This window comes from Corvus hawaiiensis, chromosome 5, assembly GCF_020740725.1.
Source record: "Corvus hawaiiensis isolate bCorHaw1 chromosome 5, bCorHaw1.pri.cur, whole genome shotgun sequence".
Lineage (NCBI taxonomy): Eukaryota > Metazoa > Chordata > Aves > Passeriformes > Corvidae > Corvus > Corvus hawaiiensis.
Genome location: NC_063217.1, coordinates 26734511 through 26744651, shown reverse-complemented (window position 1 = coordinate 26744651; position 10141 = coordinate 26734511). Strand labels below are relative to the sequence as shown.

The 10141-nt window shown below is 39.4% G+C and overlaps 1 protein-coding gene across 7 annotated transcripts in view; it reads right to left on the bottom strand.

Moving 5' to 3' along the window:
* Positions 1 to 804: 804 nt before the first annotated feature.
* Positions 805 to 10141, bottom strand: part of GABRB1 (gamma-aminobutyric acid type A receptor subunit beta1) — a 127082-nt gene continuing 117745 nt past the window's right edge. For 3 of the 7 annotated variants that reach the window (XM_048303562.1, XM_048303563.1, XM_048303564.1), the window contains one exon: positions 805 to 4406. In XM_048303562.1, the coding sequence (XP_048159519.1) occupies positions 4059 to 4406 (348 nt within the window). In that variant the 3' untranslated portion in view covers positions 805 to 4058. Of the gene's footprint in view, positions 10061 to 10141 lie in introns of all 7 variants that reach the window. The other 4 variants (XR_007203611.1, XR_007203612.1, XM_048303566.1 and 1 more) reach the window with 4 other exon arrangements.

Genomic DNA, 10141 nt, shown 5'->3' with positions numbered 1-10141 from the left:
TCACAGATCTTGGGAGGTTATGCTTTGTAATACAGACCCCATTTAAAAAGTATTTTTTTACATAACAGATATAATCCAGCCTTTTTTTTACTAATACTCCCAAGGATGTGTTAGCAACGCATCCTCAGTATGTGAGAATTCATGAGAATAGGCTCAGTGGTAATGGGAAACAGCTGCTGGAACACAGACCCCAGGCCCTGGGTGACTTCTCTCGAGATTTATGTCAAAAAATCCTCCACTTGCAGTACAAAGGGAAGAAACATTTCCTGTAAGGGTGAACTAGGTGAACCAGCAGATATTCTAAAATAGCAACCTCTGTGCTGTTCAGTGGTAGCATAAAGCACTGTAATGTCAAAAATATTACTGTTTCATTGAAGAGAGTATTTTTTGTGTCAAATAAGGTTGGGGTTCATCAAGCTTCTTTCTGCCAGAGAAGAGGGGTGGATTAAGGTGAGCTTTGTCCTCTGCTAAGATAGCTGCTTTGTTGAAACTTGTAGGAAGGTAGTATCTCATAGATCCTTTCTGTTTTGTTATCTTTTGGTTGAAATTATTAATGGATTCAAATATTGTTGGGAGACTCCCAGGTAGGCACACAAATATACATGCTCAGTAACAGTAGAAATGCAATGCCTTGGGAAACTGAGCCAAAAATGACTTCCAGTAGAAATTGCATGAGAGCTGCACAAACTGTATGGGAGTTTAGCCAAAACCTCATTAGCAATAGGATCTTATCTATGCTGATCTTGAAGTCTGGTTCCTAAGGGTAGGGAAACTACGGAAGAACAACAGTGAGGGAACTTAACATTACAGCATTATTCACCTTTATTGAGTAAAGTCAGCCAAATTACTCCAACCTATTGGTGGGAAGAGATTGTGTTTCTTTTCTACTCCCTAATTTCTAGCTCCAGATGGCAACATACCTGGCTAACCCATAAACAGACTCATTTTGCCATCCTATGCCACTAATAACCAGTGGCTTGCCCTTGCTGCCAAGCTATTGCTCTCAGGTGAGAAATGTTTTCTTCTGCTTTTTACTCTAGAAGTAGTTGTACCTACAGTTAGTGGCTCTTGCCTCTGTATGTGGTGGGGTTATTAGTCCCCACTGCCAGACTTTGCACCTAGAGCTGGCAGCTGTTTCCTGACTCAAGGTGGTGGCTTCCAGCTCTTGATGCGGATAGGCCTTGGTGTGTGCTGCTCAAAATGGGCTGCAGGGCTGGGATTTGGATTGGCGGCATCTATTCAACACCTCCTGGGGCAGAAGGGTAGACACTCCTATTTTGGAACGTGCTGTTCTTAAGGACTTTTGCATTTGCATCTTGTTTTGTTAATGGCTTTTACTCTGCTCCATTCTTTTGTCTTTTTTTTTTGCTTGGAGCTGCACAATATAACTGCTTTTACTCCATGTGCCTATCATCTGTGCCAGAAGTATCTGGCTGAACCAGAAATTAGAAAAATATGTGTATGCAGATGTTAGGGGCCTACAAGAAAAAAATGCTGAAGACCAACAAAGGTGATCTTTGCCCTTGTAATCAAAAATAAAGGATCCTTTTTTTTTTTAATCTAAAGTCTTCTTTTCATGTCGTGTTGGATGTTGGGTCTTCCAAAATGTTCAGTGCAGCTGTAAGGAGAGAGGTTGTATCATCTCTTCACCACTGGATCAGCTGGGCTTAATTACTGACCTGTGGTCTGTCCGTGAATATCTTTGGCAAATCAGGTAATGCAAAAACATGAGTCACTGACAGTTGTCATGTTTTACACTGCAAATCTGCAGGATGTATTACTTTCTTTGAATTAATTTTTGTGTATAACCACAAAGCAGGCAAATTCAATGACTCATGGACTTACTCTGTAAAGTCTCATGCCAGTTCAAAGAATTCAAAACCATTTAATGGGATAGGTGTTTGGAATGGAGAGCACATATGGTCCTACTGCTGTCTCCCTCCTGGGGCTATTTCTTGCAGTTAAAGTTCAGTTTGCAAGGCTTCCTTGTGTTCTCTGTATTCTTTATTTTACAATACCAAAATAATATTGTTAGTTTCCACTGAAATATTCTTGATATAAACACTACTTAACTATGACTAAAGACTTAATCAAACTGTCCCATGTGGAACTCTTGTTTAAAAATTATTTGGAGTTTTTTCAGGGAGGGGATAGGCATACATAGCCTTTTCAAAAGAGCCATTTGCCTGAATTAATATTTGTCCTGAGTCACCTCAAGTTGTACTCAGTGGCTGATTATCTTGTAAAACGGTGCAACTCCTTAGTAGACTGGAGGCTAAAGATTGTAGCAGCAGAGAGAAGACACCTGAGGAGACCACCATTGTGCTCCGTTGAACCCGGGATGAGACTGGGACTTTGGAGCCCACATAAAACCTGATAGTTTCAAAGACCCCCCTTATATCAGCAATGACAAATGCCTGGTTTGCAGCCTTACAACTTTTGTAGTGAGTAAATTAAACCTATTCCCTTTCTTGTTTGGTGATTCTATGATTCCAGACTCTTTCTGGAGAAGCCTGCTGCACAAAGGGAAGGGGCAGCAGGCCCTGGTCTGTGAGAAGGTTCAGGTCTTTCACAACATGACAAACCATAACATGTAGGAGGGTTTCATTTATTATTATGTTCTGATTGAAGAGATTTCAGTGTCAGTTGGCAATAAAGTCATCAGCTGACGTTACTGCCAGGCAATGAGGAACTACTGAAGGAGATTTCCACATCACTTTGTTTGCATCCTGACGAGTGTTTCTTTCTGTACCAGCTTCCATTGATAGTATCACCTCTGTACCTACATAGACTCTGTTGGCTTGTATATCTTGACTCTCCTAAAAGTATGAAACACTTGCAATATGAAAAAACCCATCTGATAATAGTTTCAATAAAATGCTGTTAGGCAGCATAGCGTCAGCGCTCTTAAGAAACTATTGGCAACAGAGAAGGGAAACGGATTTAACATCGATAGGAGATGACTGACCTATTGCTTCTCAGTTGCATGGATGTTGCTAGCCCTTTGCCTGTGGCTCCTTGGCTGGAGTTGTATCAGGCAATAGGCAGCCAGGTAAGAAGAGGCAACTCCTCAGGAGTGCACCCAGTGTTGCCGGTGTGCCGTAAGACTCAGCTGCGTCTCCTGGTCCTCAGCGGAATAAAGAAATCTGAAGGAAACTCTGTGCAGAAATTTCCTCAGATCTGTTCCCAGAATTCTACCAACTTTTGGGAGAAAGTTGCAATTACTAGCCACAGGAAACCTGGGAATTAAGAAAAATCTTGGCCTGGGATATCCCTCAGAGTTGCTTCAAAGAATGAACACGCGTTTGTTTTCTCCTTTTTAATAAAAAAATACGTATGGCACAATTGTTCTCATAAATATCAACTTTGCTACTTTGTGGAAATAACAAAATTCCATTGAGATCAAATCAGCTGATTCCTTGCTTGGAAACTCAGTGGGACTTCTATCTGCTATCCTTTCTTTCTTTTGAAGATCTCTGCCTCTGAAAATGTGATTCGACTTCTCTTTGAGTGACACTTCTCAAACACGCTATGGAAATACTTCCCAGTATAACTATTAAGTTTGAAGTGAAGCACGGTGCAATAGTTATAATCCTTTACACTGTAATTTCTTCAAATTTCTCTACACTCTAAATGGTGAAAGATAGTGACATAGATACTACTAGTAGTTTGACTGTGTTGTTTGGAAGCATGCTGCTGTGAGCTGCCAATATGTGATAAGAAATACAGTGGAACAAATTTTTACTCCACTAACAAAAGTTATGTTTGGTACAGAAAGGTCATGGGTGATGCATAAACTTTGTAAAAAACAAGGTAGAGCAATTTTTCTCAAGATGCTCCTTAAGAGCTGATCTGTACTATTCTGATCTAAATGTTGTGAGCCTGGATTTGTGTTGGGTTGTTGTTTTTTTTAAAAGCTTAAATCTAGAAGTGTTCCACAGCTGAGTATCTTACATTGAACATGGAACATTATAGCTACTGCAGTTCTTCAGAGTTAATGAAATTGAGAAGGAAAAGAAACAAGTCTATGTGAGTCTGTGGTAACATTGTTGCATAAATTAGTGGACATAATACAGCCAGTAAACAACATTGAAAAGAATAAACATGATGGGAAAGACCATTCTGGACCACTTGTCTATCAGGTTAACATCTGTCAAATCAGGGATTTTGACTTTGATCTGGGATGCCCTCCTTCGTAAGTGTCCTTTTTTATGGAGCCTGTGCCTGTCCAGAGCACTCCTGTTGTAGAGGTCTCTGCTGGAAGTGGCTCTTCTGTACTGCAGGTTGGCACTGTCGTACGTGTACGTGGTGGCTCGGGGGTCACGGAGGCTCATGGACACATCTGTACTGCCAACGTCATTTCGTATTTCAAGTGGTCTGAGAAGCATGTTTCCATGGGCATCAACCTGTGTCAAGGAAGGAATGTGGATTAGACAAGTTCCTCAGCCAGCCCAAGGTGTTTCCCAGATGGACCTTGTAGCTCTAGTGTCGAGGTGCTCCTGGGGCTGCAATGACAGTCATGGCTGCTACAGCATTCACAAAAGTGAAAAGATACTGATTACATTTTCCTGACTAGTGTGAAATTAGCTATTAAATATCTGAGCACCTTCCATCCTCACTCAGCTTCTTGGTATTGCAGTTCAGTTAGTTGTCGCATCCTCTGTGAAGTAAGACTTTTGTAATTTTCTTTTACTTGGATCATGGCCTTTATGAAATACTGTTTTTTAAAGTCTGTAGACTGGGCACCTGAAGCTTTCACATACTTGAGGTGAAAAGAAAATGTTGCTGTCGCTGCCCATTTTAAACAGTTTTTGACTGTTTTAGTGCTGCAGATTAGTTTCTAAAAGTTTTGTAACAATGGGTTCATCATATGAAGAGCATGTAGATACATGCATATTTTATCAGTTATTGTAAAATACTCATGATGAGAATTGCTTTTGGGCAATTACTGTATTACAGGGATGTAAATCATAGCATACTTAACTTGTTCATGTGCATATAGAATAACCCATTTTATTCAATGAAACCTTACATTCAGTTGCATTTTTATGTATTGGTATCAGAAGCAGTTGTTTCAAATATGTTTGTCACTTTATTTGTGCTATTAGTCAGAGCACTGTTTTAAGTACCTAAGCAAAGAACTGAAAACTGCAACCAGTATGGACATGTCTGGCACAAACAACTATGTGTATATATAAAATATTTTTCGTATCATTTTCTTTCTTATGTATGAATGTAATTAACCATGAATTGCTGCGTTGCTACAAAGTGTTTTCCTTTTCACAAATCTTTAGTTTTCTACATGTTTGTAGTAAAACCCCTTTTGAAAAGTTTTTGTAGTGTTTCCAGGCTGACTTCTGACTTCTCCATAAAGACTTACTATATGTTTCAAATTCACAGATATTTAAACATTCACTGTAGCTCATATGAGGGAAATATACATCAGAACAGAGGCCTCTTAAATGAAACTTCAAGGTCTTCACCTCGAGGCTTGAATATTAATGTTGTTTTTGATAAACTGTGGTATTTGACCTATCTCAAATTTATAACAAACTAGACCATGTCTGTGGATACCTTTATATCAGGGAATAAGATATTAATTATAGACAATACCTAGTCTTGTGAAGCACTATTGATATGCAATGCTTTGTTTACATTCTGAGCTTTACATTTTTAGTATGACATAGCAGAGCTAGGAAAGGATATTATAATCTACAGCAGATTTGAAGTATGTGCAAGAAAAGATTCCAAGCAAAACACACAGGGAAAACCAGGCTCTGTGGGTTGCTGCAAAGGAAAGCTGGGACCACAGAAAGTTTCAGTTCCACCTGGCAATGCAGAAGATGTTCCTTCCCATCACCAGGAGAAATCTTTACACCATAACTGCTGGCATATTTGCACTGTGCCAGACTAAGCACTTAATAACTGAAAGCAAAGCAGTGAAGGGACTATTCATGCAAAAACCACACAAGAGAACTGAGGGGTAAAAAAGTCTTCTAAGTGAAGTAATAAGTCATCACAGATACAAAATGCACTAGTCAGGTTAGGAAATGGATTCTGTATGTGCTAAAACAAGCATTCAGTGGGAACACCCCAGTTTCCACCGTAGTTTTGGTGGGAAAAGTTCACATATTCTAGGTTAGAAAGGCCAGCTTGTCACAAATCAGCATGGCATTTCAAAAGTTTCCTTGAGATATGGGCTACCCAGTTCACACTTTTTAGGTCAATTCCTCAAATCTAAGAAGGAGGATTTAAGCTAGGGTTTCCTACTCTCCAGAGGACTGCCATAACTATAGGACTATTCCTTTACTCTGAAGATCTGACATTATTTTTGTGGAAAAAAACCAGTGATCTCAGAGTTGTCTCTGTGAAAAAAATTTGGTTTTAATTCTCAGAAGATAGGTCAATCTTTTCTTTCCAGTTTTATGAAACAGCTCTTTCAGCTGTCTTTGATTACATAATCTAATATGTAAGATAATTGAGTTTAGTGTTATAATAATAGTAACAGTAATGCAAGCATCATTAAGCAGTTATTAAGACTTTTCTTTTGGGACGACAACTCATAACTGCCTGCACTCTGAAGTGATTCACAGGGATCTTTCTTAAACTAATATGCTCTGACAATTTATTTTGAGCCAAGCAGTGTCTGAATTCCTGCTCTAAGTGTTCTGAATGAACCTGTTATTTTAAAAACAAATTTAATTTAAACCATTTTAGGCAAGATTATTTGCATGTCATGAAGCAAGTTGGTCTTGGAATTGCAGGCTTTGCAATTCAGAACAAAGAGCCTTACACTGATCTTGACTAAATTAGCTCATGGAAGTATAAAAGATGTTCTTATGTACCTGGTAAAATTGCTCTGTGCAATTTCCCACATCATTACAACCCTTTCAGTATATTTTGAAGTTCACTCCAAAGAATTAAAACTTGTGCAGCTGATCTGCTGCTGAGCCAACAACTGTGGTGAAATTGTTCTCCTCAGATGCACTTGGTTCATTACAATCTAATTGTAATACTAACCCACACCTCCATCCATGGTATGACCACCCCGCCTGGGCATGTGCTCCGTATTTTATTGCCTCTATCTTTAAGAGTGAAGCAAGACAATTTTACACCAATCAGTAACAAAGGTACATATGACTAGAGTCACTCAAGTTCCACCTAAATGTAAAGAAATAGGATACAAATAAGTTGAGAATGGGGAAATGTTAGGGAAGACTTCATTGTAACTACTGGCATTGATCGGTGGGTTGAATCTGTCTTCTACCCCATAGGGAAGCCTATTGGGTAAGAATCACTCTATGTGTGCTGAATCCTTTCATTGGGGATTAGCATTTTTCTGTGTATTGCTTTAAATATGTTTTTGCAGTCAGATACTATCACTGCCAATCCTTGAACCTTAACCTGTCACCATTTTTTATTAATGAACAGTGATATTCCATAAGCTGTTAGTGTGAGTCCTTCACAGGTGGTGGCAGTTGCCAGCAGTGGGTGACATACTCAAATAAAGAGGAAGACCCACTAAAGGGTCATAAACTGGGAAGACCTGCTGAGGGGTCTCCCTTAGGCTGTCCCTGACTAAGTCAGTCAAACCACCCTATGATCCAGCAGGACAGTTCAGTGAAGGGTCCCCCTAGCAGGACGCTGACAGACTGGTCTTGGCTTTCCTGGGGCGTTGACAAACAAGTCGAACACTAAGGGTTGAGTCAATGTCCCCACGCTAAGGGTCAATGAAACCTCCTTTTTTCATGTGACACTTAGAAAATTAGTTGCCTGCTCAGGATCATCGAATGATATTGTATGTGTAAAATAGTTAAAGTAACAAAAAGAAAACAACCCACAACAACAGTCCTGTATTGACCACATAAAGAGTAGTCAGACAGCTCTAGGGGAAGTGCATGTTAGCATTCCTTGACAGAGAATGGGTCTCAAATGCTTAGTGCTGTCTGGAATGAATTTTTACCTATTTTTTTTTTTTTTAACCTTAACTGTTAGGAGATAAAAGGTAAGAACTTCTGTTTTCTCTCAATACAAACCCATTGTTTCTTCCTCTTAAGATGAAAGACTCAGGGCCATGTTATTCATACAAGCTATCTTATTGGAACAAATGCTGTAGTGTTAGCACAATCTGATCTGCAAAGAAACAGCTTATGCTCAGCAGGGCTGTTCTAATTCACAAGGAGGTTTACTTGAAGGTTAAGATAGTTGCGTGGTTATGTGCTTCCCTTCTTTTTCTCCTTCCAGTAGCCACTGTATTGGAAAATTGTATGTTTTCCTTGGAGCCTATGGCTGGTCTCTGGCTTTCTATCCCAACTGTTTAGTGTTTCACAGAACAGTTGAAAGGAACGTGTGATGCTGTGCAGAACTGGGGAGACAATCTATCACTTGCCTTGTGTTGTCATTTATGAACCTTTTGATGGCTCAGCTCCTTTCCAACTCACATTATGATTGCATTCTAACTTTTTCTCATACTTAAGAGGTATCTTCTGTGTAATTACTATTCACACTGTAATTGTCTGGGGGAACAAGCAATTGTATGCATGGACAATCTCAATATTTTTTTGCTGGGTGGTTTGTCCTATATATCCATAATTATGCCGGTGTCAGTGACATTTAGCTTTGACAAATGAACAAGGAGATATAAACAGTCTTTATGCTTTATTCAGAGAAACAGAAAGATTGTTTACTACAAATTAATATTTTTAATATTAAAAATAAAAATGGCATAAATTGTGCAACTGGAGAGACTTCACTTCCACCTTCTTCAGTCTGTAGAGCAAGGAACAGCCACCTAAGAAACAGCAGTTCAGTTTCATTTTTCATCTGGTCTTCTCTATACTGTTAATATCATATCGTGGTCAATTGCTGAGTGTTGCTCACACATCTAAAGCTTGTGTAATCTGGTGAAGGAATTTGAACTCTTTTAGTCTTTGGAGTTGTATGTCACATAGGAACAATCAATATCTTCACCTGGCACAAAGAGATGAAGCACTGTTACATATTTTCTAATAGTTACTAGTCCCTGTATGGATAAGTGGTGTGGGTCAAGAGTAAAAGGGAAAAAATATCCTATAGCTATACATACTTACAGCTGTACTTCTGTTATGCTAAAAAGACCCCTTTCCCCTGCTCTGGTGCAGGCACCATAATACCAGTGAAAACTCTCAAAACATGATGGAGGGGGGCTGAGAGTGGTTTCACTGGAGGGCACATAACCTCACTGTGTCCCACTGCTCCGGTCATTGCACTCTTCCTGCCAAAGACAGAAATACAACTGTTTGGCATCAGCATTTCTCTGATGAGTAAAATTAATGTTCACAATGTACCACATCAATATGTGGGATACAAAATTCACTGATACCCATTCACATGTGTGTGTTTATGTATATGTGTATATGTATGTATTTAAGATCACAAACCTGTACTGTACAAGCAGAAAGCAGTCTATTCACTGAAAGTACTCTCAGTTTCAGAATGAGATTGCTGTCTGAAGCGTGAGTACTTACAAATCCTGGTACAAAGCATGTATGACTTCCTGTTTCTATCAGAAAAATGCTGGTGTATGCATGTGGTGCTTTAAAAACTTTCCATCCCATTCTGAGTACCATTCTCAGTGTAATCTTTGCTGCACAACATTTAGACAAAAGCTTTTAGGTATGAGTTATGGCATTTTTTTAGTTAAACAAACTCTCCAAATATGTAGGAAAATAACTTACCTGCACTCTTATCCTTTACTCAGTTCAGTGCATGGGGGCACATGTAGCCAAGGCTGACCTCTGAAGAAGTCTTGATTTCCTCTTTGTCATGAATCCTTGCTGTGCTGCTTCTCACCTAGGCTGGGTTATCTCAGGAGCTGTTGAGATAGCTGGTCAGAGTGTGGGTTGTGTTGTTTTTTTCCCTTCCTTATTTTCCATAGAAATGGATAGACAGTGTCTGTGCACAACAATCCATACTAGGGTGGCTTATCTCCTCTGCTCTGTGGAAGACAGTACTTTTTGGGGTCTTGGAGACTGCTGATTGCCTGAACTGAATTTGTGCCCTCACTGTAATAAAGCATCGCCTACACAATGGGACAGAAGGCAAATGTAAGTAAGAACTTTTAATGGACTCGTGAGTTCACTGATACTGAGAATCTGATGGC